Here is a 19,976-nt window from a genome sequence, read left to right on the forward strand (position 1 = left end):
GTTGCATAATTCCTCACTCTCGTTACTGGGCCTGGCAGCCAAGCCAACAGTTCCGCCTTTAGTCCGTCAAAGAAAGTGACAAAGCACAGAAATATTGGCCCCCCCCGGCCTCCCCTTGCACCACATCAAAAAACGGGTTTGATTAAAATGCTTGCAACAGCAGTGGCAACATTCATTCTTTTCACAAGGGCACAACACATGAAATTGCACACTTCCACCATCGGTGTACGTTATTGTCACACATGCAATTAAAAACTTGTTCGGGTTGAGCGGCAGTGGCGGTAACGCGGAGCCGTCCGCTAGAAAGGCAGCGTGCACGCAGGCTTCAGATTTGCGACGCAGTGAAACCTGGTGTGGAGGAAAAACAAAAGGCGGTGCGTGAGCGACATGAACCCTAGCAGCACACTTTGTTCTGCAATTCCTTAGGACATCCAAGGGACGTTCACTGAACTAGGCGCCGAAGTCACAAACCTCGCCCCAATTGAGGTGCACCTCCACTTCCTCGAGGAAGGCGCGAGGGCCGGCGCCGGCCAATCGGGAGGACGAATAGGCGACCTAGGCTGCTTATTCGCCCTCGCGAATGGCCAGCGCGGCCCTCTCGCTTTCCTCCAAGAAGCGAAAGGGCACCTAGATTGGAGCAAGGTTTGTGCATTCGGCGGTAAGCGTGCTAGTACTCGGGAAGGCAGGCAGCACCAAAATGGTGTAGGCCTAAGTAGGGCTCCATATTTTTAAGGGAGAATCTGTTTATACTCGGTTTTAGAACTGCTCCAACTGTCGACTGTTCCACGTAGGTTGAACTTGTATGAAGCGTATAGGCCCGTTATTAAAAGACAAAGGAAAGATTACTCTCGGATGGGGATGGAACAAGGAACAAGCCATTCCCAGCCAGACACCACACCGACTGAGCTACGCAGAGCGGGTGAACGGGGCGGCTAAATGCACTGGCACGCTGGCGCCATTAATGAGGCAGCTCCAGAACTGCAATTTACCAGGGCGAAGGTTTTGTGGTATTTGCAACGTCAAATGGATGTTACCACCAATGGGACATGGTCGTTCGTAACACCTCCAAAAGTTTTTCGAGCCAGAAAAGAAAAAATGATGCACAAATAAATTAAATGTAACTTTATGCAAACGGCAAGCATTCCGCAGCTACTCAAAGGACGGCATTGGCGTGTTCACTTGTCGCAACAGATCCCGAGAGCTGTCACTCGTCCGTAAGCAGTGCAAGCCAACCTTAACAGTTTGTTTACAAAGCCATATTTACACCAGCTCAGCTACGCTGACAAAGACCAGACAAAAAATGTGTCCAGCTAGCACACAAAAACTGCAGTTCTGCTAGCCCAGGAGAAGTCGTGAAGTCGAGAACATGAACGCGGGCAAACCGCTAAGCTGTACGGACCACCTGCGGACTACGTTCAGCGAGTCTTGAAGTCCAAACGGGCGCCTCATCATTTGAACTGTCGTCTGCTCTTTCAAACGTTCCTGCTTATTGTCGTCTGCTGCATAAGCAGGCCGCTGCACTGCAATTTACATGGCAACTTGCGCGGACACCGTGATGCGAAGTTATGGCATGCCGCCCCAACACAGCGTTCGTGCATGTTGCTATTGAAACTGCTGCACTTTCATTGGTCATGTGTCCTCTGCTTTAACCCCATTAAGCGTGCTTCTTACCGAGCACCAGAGCAGTGCGGAAAAGCAACACCCGCAGATACAAGCCCAGTAGGTGTTGCTTCTCCGCATGGCACCGGTGCTTGGAAAGAAGCACACTGAACGGGGGCAGCGAGACAAAAAATACTGAATTGCACGAAAATGCCGTTAGAATTGAACGGCTTATGAAATGGGATTAAAAAATTACATTAAACACAGTGGGACAACCCACATTTTTAAATTTAGTTCAAATTAACCAGAAGTATGGCATAACCGAGTTTGAACTGTTGCGAGCGTACTGTATGTCACAGAACTCTCTGTAAGTGTCCACACTAATGGCGAATTCAGATGGTCAACCGCCGGCAAGTCCGAGAGGGTGGTACCGGCAACCAAAAACGTGCCGGCGGTACATCACGTGACCCTCAGCAACCAAACATTAAACGCCAGACGGTGGCAGTTTACTTCGCCGCTTGACCGCAAGACACCGCTAGCGAGGCTGCTGCTGCCGCGTCACCCGTGTCCCAATGGCATGGACTGGCTCGAGTATTGGCTCCTGAAGTGACTTCACATCAGACAGGGACAAGTTGACGTACACACTGGCGCAACTCGGGGCTAGTATTTACGTCAACCTTTTTTCCCCGTCTTTTTTTTGGCGCTTGTCTACGATCATGAACCAACTAACTCAAATTGCCACATGGAGACTTCGTATCAGTATTGTTCCTTTTGCTCAGTTTTTTCTCGCTGACCCCTCCTATTTCGAAGGTGATGACACCGGATACAGTCTGGCGCCCACTCGCCTGGCCGCTCAGGTGGAAAAAGCGCCGGAAAGTTTTCGGTGCTTGCCGGAGAACCACCACCCTAATTGTGCGCGCCAGCCAGAAACTGACAACGGGAGCACCATAACTGCCAACCTGTGGACTTTCAAATTCGGAAAACTCCCGCAGCCGCGGGGGAAGTCGTAAGAGGCAGGCACTTATCCCTGGTGTTTATGCGAAACGATGTGCAGCTTAATGTCAGCCTTGCCACCGCGCGAAACGCTGACATCACACGTGCACGAGTGACAGAATGCAAACTTCTCTCCCTTCTTGGACGGCACGAAGCACGGGAATCCCAACATGTAGTATTTCGGGAACACCTGAAAGTACCTCTTTTGAGGTTTGGAGTTCGCCATTGCGCCTCAAAGCCACCGCGACTACGGAAATGCTATGAATATACTTGGAACAAACAGAGACCGCTCTGCTTGCCACACTGGCCAAAACAGCGAGGCACAACACGTCAAACCAACGTGCGCCGCGAAACACATGAACAAAGGCTTTGGATTGGTTTTGGATCCGTGGCCACTGGATAGACAACTAGTAAAATCCACGACGCTGTTGTGGATGGTACCTATCCCCCTCTTGTGGCGGTGCAATATACCGCCAGCAGCAATTTTACAAAAAAAAATTAAAAGAAATACTTATTACATTTTTTGTAAAATTTGAAGCAAGATTTGTAAAATTGTAAAGTTAGTAACAATTCATACGTTTCTCAAAAAATTCGGAAGAATGGGCAGGTAGGAAACACTATTGCCAGTTTTCTGGCAAAATAAATTGCCGACAATTGACCACCCGAATTTGACATAAATAAAAGTATGGAAATGCCATGCACTATCACCATACAGATGCTACGAAAAGTCAAAGAAACGATAGTTGTTGAAGAATGTGGCGTTTGGTTATCTCGCATCAGCGGGGCTAGCAGAGTGCAGCGGTTTTAAGTTTGCTTGAACACCGAGTAATATTCCTCTTCACTGCCACAAATACCATAAAAGTGTTCCCCTAAATAAACTTAAAAAAAAAACTTTCATCCTTTCCACTCTGGTGAAGAAGGAAGACTAGCAAAGCTGTACTATGGTGGGACGACCTCGAGGACGACCTCCTGGACGTCCTCAAGGACAACTTCTCTGGCGACCTCATGGGCGACCTCAAGGATGACACCTAGAGAAATTTAGCCTTTCCACTCTGGTGAAAACCAGAGTGGAAAGGCTGGAAAGGTTGCCGCCATTGCTCATAGATGACGGTAGCTGGAGAAACTAGCCCTTAACAGCTCCCTGTAAAACTACAAGGGACTTGGGAGTTCCCAAAGGAAGTAGAACCGCATCGTTTTGAACGCAATGGTACTACCAGTGATTATACTGCATGACAGCAACAATGCAACCTCTGATGTTCTCACCAAATGTCTTCCCTTTTTTGCAAAGGATGTTTGACACCATGCCCGAAGTACCGTCAATCATTGCTGCTTTCTCGAAACAAGCCGCCAGACAAGGCCAAGATATCAAGTCTTAAATCGATGTTCCCCACATGGTCATTTTTGTCACAGGAGTCTTGACAATTGAAATTCGAGGGCTCACAAGGGAGCACAGAACAAAAAAGCATGCAGTCCAGTCGACTCACTTGGAGGACTTGAACTTTTCCTGGATGGCCTGCTGTGCTTGTGTGCCAGCATTGCAGAAGCTGCTGTAGAGGCTGTGGATGCACTCCTTGAAGTCCTCCACGTTGTAGCCAGAGTAGAGGAGCAGGTCCGAGGACTGCATGGAATGAGGAGGGAAAGACATACGGATTGCGGAAGTTAAAGGGGCACTCCTGCGTTTTCTTCATAGCCCCCGATTTGCCTCTAAATTGACTCAACTGTGAGCATATGTTAACCGTGGCCATCTGTTATTCTTCCGACCACTCTGCCGCCCCCGCTCCGTTCTTTCCATCCGAATTGCTCCCCGCAACCCGAGTTCTCTGGAGCCAACGAGTCCTCGCCGTTCAAACCACCGTCCATTCTTTTCGCCCTCAGTTCTACCCATCGCCCAAATGTAAACATCAACCAAGTAACTCTGCTCGCAAGCCCCCACAGCAGACTTCTTCGCCGCAGCTGTAACCTTACCCCTCACTTCATAAACTACCCCCCCGCCGCCATCGCCTCAAAGTACTCCAAGCACAAGTTCTTCTCTTTCCAGTTGCTTCCGCCCGTCTCACTGACTCAAACCTTTGTTTTCCGTAATAAACAGTTATCTTTACCTTTAAAGTTATTCTTTCTTCCTGGGGCCTACCCCCGGCCCCCACACAACAAACACTGCCGAATTAACGAAATTGTTTGGACAAAATATTTCCGCCAAGTTATTAAATTTACAATGTTGTTCCTCGGCTTTCTTTTTGAGACTGAAAGTTTCTACTGGCAACAATGAAAGAGTGTCGCCACCGTTAGGTGAGGGTTCATTATTGGAATGTAGAATAGGTTCCCACTGATTAGAAGCAGTTTCATGGCATCAAATAAATGTTTTGGAGCTCGATCAACCACCCATGCTGCAGCATGAAACAAATCCTTGGCATACTGTACTGCATTTACACGATTGTAGGTCGAGTCGTACAAACAAACCATTCCACTGCCGACAAAAATGAATCAACTGCGACATCAAGAACACTTTTGCTCGAGTTCAGTCGGTTGAACGAGTAACATTGCGCCATTCCGTACGCTTATTTCACAACTTTTCCTCTTTATTTTAATTGCAGGGAAAATTATTTATTTCCATTCGCAAACCAGCCTGAATGTTTCGAAGTGAACGGACGCGCCTGAATCACAAGGGTGACGACACTTAACGCAAGAGCCCCTTCGGAACGAACCAGGAACAACCTCACTCCCCTGCTTTTCGCAAAATGCACGGTCGCACATCGTTTGATCGAAAGTCGAGGTCATGCAAGCTTGCTGGAAAGCCAAACAAGTTTCTATCGACACTTGTGATCCAGGCAGCTTCAGATTTGGGTGCTCATTCACGGGCCGTCCTTCGTGCGAAAGCGACCGAAAACAGTGCTGCTGGACGCAAGTTCGACCCGTCAAAGCGTGCGGTGCTCCAGCAGCGTCTGCAGCGGCAGAGGGGCTCAATCGGGGCGACAAACTAAGAAGTTTCCGAGGGCCAAAGTCTGGACAGGCTTTCCGGAATTAGAGGTCAAGCTTGCAATGTACGTCGCAGAAGTGCGTGATCGTCTGTTGCCTGCGACGGGCGACGCGATAACAGAGGAAGCGCGGAAGATGCGGTCATTTGCTAAGAGCGAGAGTTTGTAGGACGACATCGACGAATCATAGTGTTTAGTAGCGGAAAAAGAGTGAGAAGGACAGGGAGCAGCTTCAGTTGTTCCGCCTCCAGCTTTGATAGCTCTCCGGCATCTCGTGCGACTCGCACGTGTGTGAGCGGCCAAAGCACGGGAGAAGGCATCCAATGCATGCTGGAGGTCGAGGTTTGCCATAGAATGTGCCTCTAAAGTATCTTTCTTTTTTGCTGCTGTGGAATTTCTTCAGTGGGGGGGTCACATATAATTGTGTAAATACGGTATTTTGACTCCCTGCTCGTCTGTAATGTGACACTGAAAAGGCCACGTATACTTGAATGTTGGGTTTGACATCACATTTATTTGCCCATTTCACAATAACTATTTTTACTTTTGCGATACAAAACAGTATACCAGAGATGGTAAAGCCCGGCGATTAAAAAAACCGAGTTAGTTGGGTGGCTGAAAAATGTGTCGTGGGAGTACCCCTTTAAGCACAACAGACGTCAATGGCTTTTAGGCCAAAACTCCTCGACATTTGCCGCACAACGATGGCTCATAAAGGTCTGCATAAAAAGTCACAGATGCGCCGCTTGCCCACTGCGCGATTGGTCAAGGGGGCAAGGAACCGCCCACCTGAACTAGAGTGTCAGTAACGCAACATGGAAAACAAACACTCGCAACAAATCTTACAACTAGAACATTAAAAAATGCAGTCTTGCCGTCAACGCGATGAAGATCTCTAACCACTGTGCGAGACCGACAAGGTATCTATGCTCGCTGAGGTTCTCATTTTAACATGACCTACAATAGCCGAACCACCCATAACAAAATTTTAATGCGAAAGCAATAACTGGTCCCATGGAGCAAACCGCAGTCATCAGTATTGAAACCGCGCCAAACGGCACCTTTCCCCTTCCAAATGTCGTCCGTAGCAGAAATCTGATGGCCTATTGGCTGGCGCATGTCATAATTCCAAGAAACAAGGCTCCCATTGGCTCTTGTGCGGCGTAGTTCCCCTGGATGCCAGCAGAGAAACCCTCTCCATGGTGGCGCAGCGCACTCGGCAACCTGGCAAGGTGCGGCAGTGCGGGCCTGACCGCAGAGCCCGTCCGGGCAAACTCAAGAAAGGGTGAACGGCCGAGCTCAGTGCGGCACGGGCACTTCACGAGAGCGCGTGCTCGGCCGTCGGCAAGCAAAATCTGGCAGTCCACGCCATGACGCCGCAGACAAGCTGAGGGAACGGAAGGTTGAAATATATGCTTTCGCATCCACAACTCATAAGTGCGTAGGAGTCCTCGAAATGTATTGGCTGGAAATTCGTTTTCTCTCCGCCCAAAAACAGCCGATTTCAGTGGCGTTCACTCTTTTTTCTATGGTCACGTGGCGTTCAAACTACAGTAATCCTTAGCTATAATGAAGTCAAGAGACAGCAAAAAAAATTTGATATGGTGGTACTTCGATAAAAGCGAGAGAGGCAAAAAAACTAGGGCCAACACCTTGAAGGCGGATGGTAAGACTACGGTAAACTCTGACCGTACATTTAATCAAACCAACCTTGGTTATGAACATCTTGCAGCCGATTTATGGAGTAAACAAATAACTTAATGGAGTTTGCAGATGATTTAATCCTGGCACGAGTTCTCCTCGAATTGCTCCAGGCATTGCAAGAACACTGTCACCGCCACCGCACTCCACTTTGTTTCGAAGTAGCGGTAAGATGTTTCGCATCTCCGCAGTCGTCGGCGTTTCCTGAGTGCCTCTCCAACGTCACTTCGTGTTTGCCCCGGCCGCACGCAAAGTCTGCGATGGCAGCGTCTGTTGCAGGACCTACAACGGGAACGTCCGCATCGACAAGCACGAACCAATGAAAGTTACCCTCAAGAGCTTTGCAAACGTTTTTTAGGGATGCCGCGAACCTCCCAGAGTTCCGGTTCTAAAGGTTTCGAAATGTTCAAACCTCTCTTAGATCCGAATTTGAAAAGTTTGCAACATTATAACTCTGCTAAGGTTCAATGTTTCGAATAATTCGAAAATGTTAAGCTTTCTTAAACTTATGAGTCCAAAGACATCAAAATATTTTTATAGATAGCTAGAAAAATTTGGTTGTTGAACATTGAATTGAACACCGAAAGGTTCAAAAGTTGAATTTTGAATTCCAAGCCTGAATTTCATGGAAATTGAGGCTTCGAAACTACGAAATTCAAATTCCAGTTTCAAACTAAGTTTTCGTGAATTCATATAAAACAAAACGCGAAATGTGCTACAAATTTTACTCAAAACGTTGCCCATTATTCTTACGTCGTGAACATACTCCTTCCTTCTTCGTGCTGTGCTACTGACGGTACTACATCTATTACTCGTTATTTGTCGTAACTTACGAAACACGCGTTGAACTGGTTGGTAGTCTCCCGACTCCATATTAAACCGCCTGGCAAAAAAAAAGTACTTTTGCGGAGATGTCATTGTCTCTTGAAAGGCCGACGTACAACCTCGGTTTACTGCAGGGAAGACAATCCTTTTAGCTTTCCCCTCTCCTAAGCTGCAAGAAGAGCCAAGTTGGGGCGAGGTAAAAACTGGAGCATATGGGAAAGGACAGCAAAAGTGGAAAGCGAGAAGTCGGCTTTTAAAAGGTGGGGGTGTGTTAGCACCGCTACTTCTGTAGCCACATCCTCATTGCCGTTCACCACAAGGAATAAGAACGCTAACCGATTGATAAGTCTAACTCACCCACGGGCATCGGTTTAGTGTGTGGTTTGCCAGGCACAAGGACGCACCGGCAACGATGCTGGGCAGGTACTGAAGGTACGGCTCGTCCTCCAGGAACGTCAGCTCGCAGAGATACTGGAAGAAATGCCTCGCTATACTCGAGTGGCAACTGGTTTAAAAGCACACAGAAGGCACTTCCGAACTTCTCATAATTAACACGCTTGATGGAAAGGGTAGATGCCCCTTTAGGCCAGTGTTGTGGAACAAGCACTCTCTGCCCCGCCCAAATTCCAGGGAATTAGATTGTGCCTTTCAGCTCCCAGGGGTGGAGACACGGAGCCCATTCTCACTCTTGAAATGGCTAAACTGCTACACTCCTCCGGTTCCTAAAAGTCGAAAATGGCTTTTCTCAGCTCCATGGCATAGCCGGCAAAATCTGCATAACGTCGACGTCATAAAATGCGCAGCAGACGACTGCATAGACCGGCAAAATGCGTCCACAAAGCACTGATGTGAAGAGCACGTTATGCAAACCACAACCTCTTGCGGTCCCTTACAGTGCAAGAGCACCCCCGGCGCCATCTGTCGGGCAGCTGTGGAACTCATACGATTTCTGAACATTTCCCATTTTTTTATTCACATCATTCTTTTGCTATGCAGAGTGCAAGTTGGTTTGCTTCTTTGCAGGGGTGTCAATAATGTCAGAACGACGATCTCTTATTGGCTGAGGGAAAAAATAGTCGGTAGACCTGAAGGCACCTAGCAAAGAGGTCTACCCACTGTTCTTTCAAGCAAAGCCAATCAGAGCCCGGCGTCGTCCGGATGTCACCATAAATCCTGTGGAAAAAGCAGACTTTCTCTCCGCACTGCCTTGAAAACCTTACCCTAAAGTTCCGAGAGATCGCCCATCCCGTTTTTATGGCTGAATATCTGCAACAAAAATTCCGAAACATTGCCCACCCCCCCATTTCCGTCGGACGTCACTCAATGTCCAATGGGAATCGCGTCAACCGCGCAATTTGCTGTACCGGCACGTGTGACAAGCGAGTTTATAGCGGGTTCGCGCGTTTTTGTCCGTGATCTGCGCATGCGATATCGGCTCCTGTAACACGCGAGTTGTTCCCAGGTGTATGTTGCACTGTGAAATGTGAACCTGCTGCGTCCGCAATCTGTGGTATCCGTTTCCGTGACATAGTTTTTAGCGGATTCCTTCCCCCTTGTCCCTGATGTGCATGCGCGATATAGGGTCCCGTGACAGGCGGGCTTGTAGCGAATTCCCGCGGGTTTATCGCACCATAATCATCTGCTACGTCCGTGATTTGCGGTATTCGTTCCCTTGAGAGTTCTCGGCAGATTTCCGCGGGACCTTAACACCATGAAACGCGAATCTGCTGCGTCCACAACCTGCGGTATCATTTCCCGTGACACAGGAGTTTGTAGCGAATTCTTGCTTGTTTATCGCATTGAGACACTCGAATTTGTGGTGTCCGCAATCTGCCTTATTAGTTCTCGTATCGCGTGGTTTCTAGCCGGTTTTTTATGAAGTTTTGCTGAGGCCTCCCCAAAGATAGCCCACCCCCATTTTTCATCATTTATTTCTTCATTTTGGGTGGGCGTTCTTTTGGAACTTTACGGTAATGTGATAAACGAGCACAAATACTGCAAAACCTTCACTGTAGTGAAATGCAGTTCCAAAGTTGTCTCATACATGGTGCCAGTATTTTCTTTTGTCTTAAAGGGGAACTCAAGTGCTTTTCGTAGACGCTTGTTTTTAATGGCCTATTGTACATTGGGCCCTTGGTCAATACAAATGACCAGTTCTAGATGGCAAAATGTCATAGTAAACTACCAGCAAAAAATACACCACGAATACTTCCTCTTCGGGGAGTGGGGAGGGAGGGGCATCCTCCGGTCTGCACCCCCTCCATAATATTGGACCAATGAAAAGAGGTAGTTGCATGGAGATCAAATATCTGTAATATTGCTCTTTTAGGTGCATCAAACATTATATTTTGACAAGAATTAAATCTTCGGGTGCCCGATCAGGTGACATAAGCGTCGATCGTCTGCAAACGTCTCCGCCTTTCCTCCTCGCCACCCGCAAACACAGCGCACTTGCAACCAATCATCACAGGAGGTTTCCACCATTAAATTGTGAATGCTCCTTATGGTTTAAGACTAATCTTTTTTTTTCAATCTAGGCTTTAGTGAAAATGCCGTCCGACCGCGCCTCCAGTGTCTGCTTTAAAGGAATCGTCTGGTCGAAACCGGAAGTACTTAAGTTTTGCGCTCGTTACCTCCAGGGAGCTTTCATGTAGACAAACGTCATTTTTATTTTGATATATGATCTCCAGTTATCAATTAAACCTTTTATGAGCGTATGTACAAAACTGCACCCCAAATTTAGCCAGTGTCAACGGCTGACATCCGCAGCTGCTGCGTGACATCACAAAACGCAAAGGTTTGTCGGATGGTCAGGATAACAAGCGTTGGTCGACAGATGTCTTGTATTTTGTCTCGAAGTCTACCAGGCTGTACCTTATTGAAATACGGTTCTTTTAATGCAGTTCCCAAGCGTGTGAAAAAAGTAACGTCTTTTAGCAGGATATTACTCGAAAGCAGCCATAGGTTTCGAGCAAACGTATGCCGTTTCGCGGAAACACAACTGCGACGGCCACTGATTGAACTAAGAGCACTGCGAGCACTTGGAAAGCAAAGGATGCAGATATCGCCTCTCAAGCGGCAACTAGGTACACGAAGCGGCATCTGGGTGCACATTTCGGCGGATCTACGGGATCGGTGATGAGGCCGAGGTTCGTTCCCTGGGAGGAGATGTCCGAGGGTCGAAGGCAAACGGTGAATCGTTCAAATGCATGTTGTCACTTGACTTGGACGAGCTTGATGATCATAGCCACGCTCTAGTTTTACAAGCGGGTCTAACAGAGTTTGGCTGCGCGCGTGCTAAATACACCTTTTCGTATCATTTCCAAGTGGTCTAGCTGTTGGTTTCGGTTTTGCTGCATAATCAAATTGATTGATCCGATTTGGGCGAGGAGTGGATGGACGTAGTTTAATATCGTTGGAGCAGCATCACACCTGAGCTTACGAGCCTTCTGCCCGTTTAGAGCTCAGCTCGTAGCTCTTTTCTGCGAGATGATTGCTGCATGAGCAGAATCTCTATCTTGACGGGAACCCAGTCCCTACGCACGGCGACGATCCATTTTGCACGTCACCGCACGTTTTGCGGAGAAGTGTGGAACGTCATGTCTTGGCTCGCCTATGCTGTCCGGTGGTTGTGGCACCTAACCGCGCTACAAAAATATCACCCAACCACAAAATCAGTCGAGCACGACTACAAAAACGAAGCACGCTGCGGCGTTCGCTCGCAGGCAAACGACGAGACGGGAATGCTTGTATTGCATTGTGTGACGTCAGAGCTTCAATGTTGCCAACGAAAGCCACGTTTACGCTAGGAAGCGATGAGAGCACTATAAATTTAATTACTCATTCAATTGGGCATATACAATTCAAATTTTGCGCGTGCGATGCTTCTCGAGGCAATAACAACGATATTCAACTGCTTTCTCAAATACAAAATTTCACTGGACAATTCACCTTTAGGGCGCAGAAAGAGGTGCGTGTCACACCCTTCGCTTAGATTTTTAAAACGGAAATCTGCCACCCACGAGCGTAATTTCGGCTCTTTTTAGGATGACTTGAGCCCGCAGATTGAGTTGTCGTCACAAGCAGACAATCTTAGATCCCATTTGAGTTCTGCTTTAGGATATCGCACAAGGTCGTAATGAATCAAGTCGCAAGCGGTCGCAAGAGTGCGCACCGGCCTTTGGTGACAAAGGCGGCACCTAATCAAAGGAAGCCTCTCACATGAGCCAGGTGCTTGACGGTGTCCGGGGCCTTGCCGACTTCCGCGAAGCGGAGCAGGAAGTAGTAGATGGTGGGGGCCGCCATGTCGAACGAGAGCACCTTGAGCACCAGCTGTTCCATCCGGAGCACCTGCTGCTTCGTGTACGTGTCGTCCGTGATGAAGACAAACTCCGACACCTCCGGCGGGTAGATCTCCTCAAACTTCCTGCAGCGCCCGCGTCAGACGCACCGATTGGTCTACACACAAATGGCGCATTTACTAAGGGTAAGAGAGAAACGAGAGCGGTCTTCTGGCCGTACGAGCTAGTCGTGCCAGAGCTGCTCGTTCAGAAGAGCGTTCGTAAGCCACCGGTGAATCGTAGTGCCACACTCCACTGGAATGAATCCTCTCTCCCTTTTATACTAGGTGGTTTGTTTCGCCTGTAAATTCATTTAAAATACAGTATAAGCAAGAAAGAGCATATCCACTTGCATGTCTGCAAATAGAAATCTGTCCCGTAAGTTTAATGAACCTACCAAACTCGAGACATATCCCAACCTGCAAAGACAACCACCCAAAAATATTATAAAAGACTACACTTGAGCTTTAAAGGTGACACATCTCTTAGCGGCGATCAGTGTGCTGCTCTTTCGATCTACTTTGCATGGGAACTACCTTGCCTACTGTATTTATTCGAATGTATATACAGTATACGATTAATTTTATCGCGGACTCAAAATTTGCGATTTAAGTCAAAGCTGAAGTTTTGGAATATTTTGCGGGTTTCAATTTTCGCAAGGCGGTGGGATGATCTAAATATAGATTCCAATATGTTTACATTTTACCGTAATTGTTCGCGGGACCCATTTTTCGCAAAATGTAAGCGATTCGCAGAAACGAGGTCCTCGTAAAAATTAAGTTTTTGACAGTATACACCAGGGGTGACCAGGCTGACCCAGCCTAAGAGCCGCAAACAAAACCACGAAACCTCCAAGAGCCGCGGGGGGGAGGGGGGGGGGGAGGCACACCTTTTGTTGAGAGCAATAAACGAAACTATCCGAGTCGAAAGCAGATAAGACTACCAAACCCGCAATCTGTCTTTCGATTTAAAACTCATTCTATTTCTGTCTTGGGGAAGTGTGTGTGTGTGTGTGGGGGGGGGGGGGGGGGGTGTAGGAGAGGGAGCCGCGAGCCGCACTTTAACATGCGAAGAGCCGCATATGGCTCGCGAGCTGCAGCTTGGCCACCCCTGGTATAGATTCTTCTTTTTTTCTCCCTTCTTCTATGCTTTTTTTTTTTTTTTTGAAGAGATTAATTTGCAATTAGGCCAAAGCTCAACCTGTAATAAAGCTGGGCATAATATGCATGTCCATCGCTTTAGGCCAGGCGCTGCCCCACAACAGCCGCTGCTCGTAGCACTCTGGTGCAAAGCGGCGAAGCTTGACGTGCGCACACTGATGAAAGTCAGTGAAGTTTAATGCAAGCGGCGCAAGTGCACCGGTGCAGCCATGACATGGAGGCATGTGGCAGACACGATAACCGAGTGCCTTTATCAGGAGTACGAGTAGCTGCAATCAACGATCTTAGTATTTTGCAACAGGCCTCTCAAGACTCGGTGTCCGAAATCCGCTGGAATTTTAGACGTCGGCGATTAACCAGCCAGTGCATCAAGCGGCCAGCGCGGTCGATGCCGAGCATCCACGGCTCTGCCCAGCTGATTTGCCGCTTCAAAGCGCGAAATCATGGCGTTCGTCGTCCCCTTGTACCTGTGCTTTCATCGGCTAAACCAGTCAAGTGCAATGAATAGCCCCGTGACTTGCACCGATTATACGAGAGTCTGTGGTTATAGGTGTTCGAGCCTTTGCCAGTGCTCTGACATAAGACGAAGCAAACTATACGGTGCGTACAGACGCCGGGAAATACATGTTTGCAGAATTTTTCTTTCCCTCTACTTTCCCCAAATATCAAAGTGGACCAATAATAAAACATCCATTTTTTCTCCTTCAGGCCCATTTAGGCGCACGTGAGGCACAATTCTCAGCAAAAATGGCATTCTGGCGCAAGAAGTTCCAGGATTCATAATGCAATTAGGCGCAGCACTTTACCGATGCCTGGGGCACATAAATCGGGCTTGTGCCATAAAAGCTGCCCTAACGATAAAAAAAAAAGAAAGAACAATCATTACTGTTGGGTGTAATCAAGATCGCAGCACGAACGTGACGTCACCACCTTCCCTCTCACGCACGAAGAGAAACGCTTTGGCCGACCTGCCAGCCGCACGGCAGAGGCGTCCACTCACGCGGCGATGTAGAGGGCGGCTGTGCCGACGAGCTGAAGCTTGTTGCGGATTACCGACATGGCGGAGAGGAAGCGGTCCACGTACGAGACGCCGAGGAAGAGCGTCTCCGGGTGCAGGCGATACTCCTCGGCCACCTCCACCAGCCAGTCGACGAGGATGGCGCGCATCGAGGACGTGATGTCCGGCTGCTTGCTCATGTAAGTCGGCTTCGGGGTCAGCTTCTCCTTCGCGCACCCGGGGAGAGAAGAGGAGAGCCGTGAGAGACTCGCGTGAGAAGGCGTGCTTGAGGTCCTGCACCCTTTGCCGTTCTCGTACAGTGCCGCAACAATTTTTAATATTTTTTCAACAACTTACGAGGCATTGAAAATGACAGCTCAGAGTTCCGACGCTTTCAACGACTTGTGGGAAGCCTACACGATCGACAGTTTCGTTCAATTGCTCAAACTCTTCGTTGCTGGTTAACTAAGGTTTCGTCTGAGGTTGTGGAACAGCTGAAAGGGATGCTGAACCGAAATCTGGATTCCCCAAAACACGCGGCAAAAGTGTGCAACGGGATGCTACAAACACCAAAACATCACTCATACCGTGATATCTCAAACAAACGACCGTATTTAAAAAAAAAAAAAAAAAAAAAAAAAAAAAACCGAGGCGCATTTGGCAGAAATGTTGACGTCCTCTTTCTCTGAGAAAGGGAGTGAACTGCCTTGCGTCTTCTCAGTCTCGCCGCCTTGAGGGAGCGAAGCGAAGAGTGGAGGAAACAAGGTATCTTGACGGTCACGAGCTTCGTGGGCCTGGTTCCCAATCTCGACCTCTTTTTTCCGAAAATACGGCCGTCCATTTGAGATATCGCCTTACGAGTAATGTTGTAGGGATTGTAGCGTCCCGCTTACATCTCGTGCATTGTTTTTTTTTAAATACAAATTTCGGTTCACCATCCCTTTAAGCAGTTCCGCGAATGAGCGAGACGATGTTGCCCGAAACTCTCGACGCCATATCTAAGGTTCACAAAGTCCCAATTCGAGTGGTAGCTATAGTCAACTGATATGCTTTGCGAAACAATCGGGGAATCCGGTGTCACTAGTCTGGGTTCCCAAACTGCCTTTTGGGGGATGTAGGGGGTTCCTCCAGGACTCTCCAAACTCCCAAATTTCCTCGAACGTCCCCACCCCCGAGTGAAGCGTTTCCTTGGTTTAAGTGCCAATTTAGCAGATCTAAGCCACCTGTCAATGCTTAACTACAAGCCATACACTTCCTGCACATCCTGTACATCTTGTAAGCAACGGTGGCTCCTTAACCTCCTCACTGGGGCATCTAAAAAATCCTGTTACCTTATCAGTTTGACATTGTTTTCAGAATAAACGTCCAGTTTTAGGTAAACATCTGGGCAAGGCCACTGGTGCAAGCGCAAGAAGACAAGTTAGTCCTGGTGCCAGAGTTTTGAGAGGCAGCAATTCAGGTTCCACCAAGACTAGCTTCCAAGCGGAGTCGCGTGCACTCTGTCCTGCACCAGATGCTCATCAATTACAGTCACTCGAAGAAAGGGAAGCACAGTTTCCCGACCGGTGCCGATCACGGTGGAGAGTCCCCGGCTTCTACAGAATCGCCGAATTCCCCTAACAACTCACGGTTTCCACTGTTACCAGGTTGGTAGATGACCAGTTTACTGCATAAATCTCCACATTGGGGTGTCCTCGAGTCTGGAACATTCCCCGGAGCGGTTCGCTGGCGAGTGCGGGTATTTCTCCCGGCGAGAGATTATCTGGTGACGTGACTGGCTCAAAGGACGAACATTACCTGTACTCAATGTCACTAGTTGTGTGCAGTGCAGGCCAAGGCAATGACAGGCAAAGAGAGAAAGGACGAGCACTAGGAAGGCGAGGGGAGAGAGGCAGAGCACTACGAGCCTTGGAGAGGAAAGGAGGTTTCTCTCCTCGTCCCCAGCCTCCCTAGTGCTTTCCCCTTCTCACCTGGCGCTGCCTTTGCCTGAACCGCATGCAACTAGTAACACAGGCAATAGCGTTCCAGCCGATATCGCTCGTCAGACCCTTGCCCATTTTTTTTTACTCTCACTCCAAGACTATCTTTCCCAGAGATAACTTCACATGCCGCTCCTAAAGCAGACAAATGCTATTAGTCTCGCATTTCATGCCTCTTCATCTTCTCGCCCGTGCAAAAGCGTACTCGAATAATCTCAGTGAGGACAGAATTGTGTCAAAAGGGGGCTTAAGCTACGTCTTACTTTCTGTCCATGTCTCGTGGCACTTCTGTCAAAAGGAATGACGTACCAACTAGCCCGTCTCTCACTATTGATACTATTTATGGCAGCCATTTGCCAATCTCACAGCCACCTATGCTGCCCTGCAGAGTCGAGGCTGGCGCATCTTCCACAGGGCTCGCACACCGTTAAAGCCACAAGCTCGAGCGCTGTATTGTCTAAAGAAACGATAGACGAAACAGAAATCAGATAATAAAAAAAGAAGACGAAAGTCGTACAACTGAATCGGCGTTTCTTCATCTTACATTTAACTACACCTCATTTGCGTTTACAACGCGTTTAGACGGTCTCCTTTCCATGAGAGAGCGTGAAAACGAGATGCAAGACAAAGCCGTGCACTCTCGCAGCAGTGCCGCGCTGCAGCACAACACAAGAGACGCTCTACAACATAGCAGAAAACAGCAGACGTCGAGTTTTCTTTGTAGGTACCTAGTCTATCAGGAAGCCGGTCATGCGACAGCCGAACCACCGGCAGAAATAGCCACATTCCCTAGCAAACCGACCCAGGTGGAGAAAGCGGCCCATTCGGCGGCTCTACTACACCGGCCGCGGCGAAGCCGTTCCAAAACGAAGCAGCGGCACCGTCTCGCCATGCCGCAGTCACACTGCTCGTACAACGTACAAAAGGTATGGTGCGTACATGGAGCACGTTTGCTTCATACTTATGTATGGTTCCAACACATCCTTGCAAAAGGATGTGTTCGCATATCAGCAGCAGCGTGAACGAAAGAAGCCCACCCACCTCCTGCTGCCTGAGGTGGGTGTAGATGTCCTGGGCGTACTCCGAGCTGGCCTCCAGGTCCCGGATCTCCATGTAGGACATGGGTTCCAGGGTGTGCAGGGACGTGTCCAGGACCATGGGGGAGTCTGGGTCCAGGGTCGGCAGGGTTCCCCGGTTGGAGAAAGAGGGGAAGACGGCGGGGGGTCCGCTCGTCGGTGCAACCAAATTGCCGCCCCCAACATGTTTTGACCGGAGCGCCCGGCCTCCTGTTCCGCCCACGCATTACACCATCTCCAGAGCGGCGACGAAACGAGTCGCAGGAGCCGTCGAGTAAAGGTGGATTCGGGCATTTGAATTTCAGTGACCAACTACGCCGCGACTCCTCGAGTAAGCCTCGTGTTCCCCAGTCTGTCGCACTCTATGCAAATGTCAGAACAGGTATGCATCAGGTAGGAGCCTCTCTGGCACTTGTCAATGCGTAAAAAACTTCGTGAGGTAACAAGGCTGTTTTTACTTTAAAGGTGCACTAAAGACGTTTCTGAGATCGTCTGTTCTCAGGGGCGGATTTAGAGGGGGGGGGGGGGGGGGGGGTCCGGATGCCCTGACCCCCCCTCTCGATTTCTGAATGTGTAAATTTAGGGCGTGAAGAGAGGAAAAAGGGGTTCCATAACATATGGTACGCTGACCAACTCCTGACCCCCTCCTCAGGAAATTCCTGCATCCGCCCGTCCGTTCTTGGTGACAACTCATTCTATGGGATCTTAGCACCACAGAAATTTAAAAAAAGTATGCTCGTGCGACGTCCATTTTCCTACTAAAAATGTGATTGACGTTAGTGACATGCCCTTTTGTGAGCGGAAAACTCTGGAGCACAGAATCCAGCGGACGCGTGACAACGGGCACACGGCCTGGCTGACACTCATCGTCACTCGGCTGCCTCCGCTGGATTCTGTGTTCCAGAGGTTTCCACTCAGTAAGAGGCATGCCACTAACTTAAATCAAATTTTTAGTAGAAAAATGGACGTCGTACGAGCATACTTTTTAATTTCTCTTGTGCTAAGATCCCGTAGTATGAGTTGTCACCAAGAACAGACGATCTCAGGAACGTCTTTAGGGCAGTTTTAAGTTCGGAAGCTCCTTATGCCATGAGCCAATGGGGCTAACCACAGCGCAATAGGTGCATATATGCGGTGGTCCTTAAATTACGGGAAAGGCCCAGTAACTCGCGTTTTCGAAGTTCTTTGGTCGGTCCCATCGTCTGCGACTGAACTTAGTGAAACGGTGTGTAGGAGTTGTGGGAAAAGCCGCAACGCCGACGGACGGTCCGCAGGTACGGGACGCGGCGGTAGACTCACCCAGGGCATCGCACTCCATTCCACAGTCGGGAGAGTCTGAGCAGACATCGCCGGACGTCCCCCGATCATCGGAATACGGAGCCTTCTCGCCGTCCTCATCGGGAGCAACGGCGGGGACAGCCGCCTTGACCTCGACTTGCGACCCCCGTGCGCCAGACGACTCTGCGTAGATCTCGAAGCTGGGCGGAGCACGGCACAAACTGGATCCTCCGCAGCTCAGTCTGGCCGACCGCCGGGCGTTGGATTGCTGCGTTCGAACGTTGTTGCCACCGTCGATTCAATCGATCGATAAAGCGACCGAAAAAGGGCACCGTATACCCCGGATTGGAGTCGCTTTAGAGCCACGCGGAGAGTCAGGCGTGCTTTGTTAATCCGGAACGCAATTTAAAAGAGGCAGAGTAGGGATTGGTGCCGCCGTTCCGCAACGGTGTAGCCACACGGTGCCACTGCCGGCTAACTTTCCTGGGCTACCTTTCCGCCACGTTTGGTGGGGGCGCCGCGGGGGATCAACTGGGCATGCGACTTCTCGGAGTCTCGCAACACGGAATGCAGTCGAGTAGTCGTGTCGTAAACGATCAAAAGCTCCTGTTGTCCCGACTCCAGCGCTACTGCTTTACCTTCGACAACTCGTAGACTTGCAGCACGGGTGCACAGCCATTCAGAAGGCATGAAGCACGTGTTCGAGGGCTGGCAATTCAAAGACATGCCGTTTTCAATCTGCCAGCGACTGCAGCGACGTTGGGGATCGAGTTGCGGTGCAATTTGGCACCACGACCCGACTTCTCGACGTAATGCTGCCCAGATTCGCATATGTATTACTAAGGCCTTCTGTGTACGGGATGTCTGGGCGGCAGATCAGAGAAGCTCCTTACTTATTGCAAGGAGCAGAGACCAGAGACAAGCAGGTGGGCTGCCAAGGAGGTTATAAGTACTAGGAGGGGGCGCGTTGCAATATTGGTGAAGCCTAGTCATAAAACGTTTAAACGATGTTGTGGCCAATGTGGTAGTAGATCTCTCTGGCAATTGAGGCGCGTG

The 19,976-nt window shown here is 49.3% G+C and overlaps 1 protein-coding gene across 1 annotated transcript; it reads right to left on the reverse strand.

Moving 5' to 3' along the window:
• Positions 1-299: 299 nt before the first annotated feature.
• LOC115323039 (G2/mitotic-specific cyclin-A-like) lies at positions 300-17,734 on the reverse strand. The gene is made up of 6 exons (XM_040220891.2): positions 17,608-17,734; positions 14,591-14,814; positions 12,312-12,516; positions 8,448-8,561; positions 4,077-4,210; positions 300-348 (listed from the first exon to the last, which is right to left on the reverse strand). Exons 1-6 carry the CDS (start codon positions 17,722-17,724, stop codon positions 300-302), a joined length of 843 nt encoding a protein of 280 aa, XP_040076825.2. The 5' UTR covers positions 17,725-17,734.
• Positions 17,735-19,976: the final 2,242 nt, after the last annotated feature.

Source organism: Ixodes scapularis, unplaced genomic scaffold, assembly GCF_016920785.2.
Source record: "Ixodes scapularis isolate PalLabHiFi unplaced genomic scaffold, ASM1692078v2 PGA_scaffold13__105_contigs__length_92229423, whole genome shotgun sequence".
Classification (NCBI taxonomy): domain Eukaryota; kingdom Metazoa; phylum Arthropoda; class Arachnida; order Ixodida; family Ixodidae; genus Ixodes; species Ixodes scapularis.

Coding starts and splice junctions, on each gene's coding strand:
- LOC115323039 (XM_040220891.2), bottom strand. CDS start 17,724: ATGGTCCTGGACACGTCCCTGCACACCCTGGAACCCATGTCCTACATG. Junction 14,815..17,607: donor CCCACCTCAGGCAGCAGGAG/GTGGGTGGGCTT, acceptor GGGTGCGCGAAG/GAGAAGCTGACCCCGAAGCC. Junction 349..4,076: donor GAAAAGTTCAAGTCCTCCAA/GTGAGTCGACTG, acceptor CCTCCACACCAG/GTTTCACTGCGTCGCAAATC.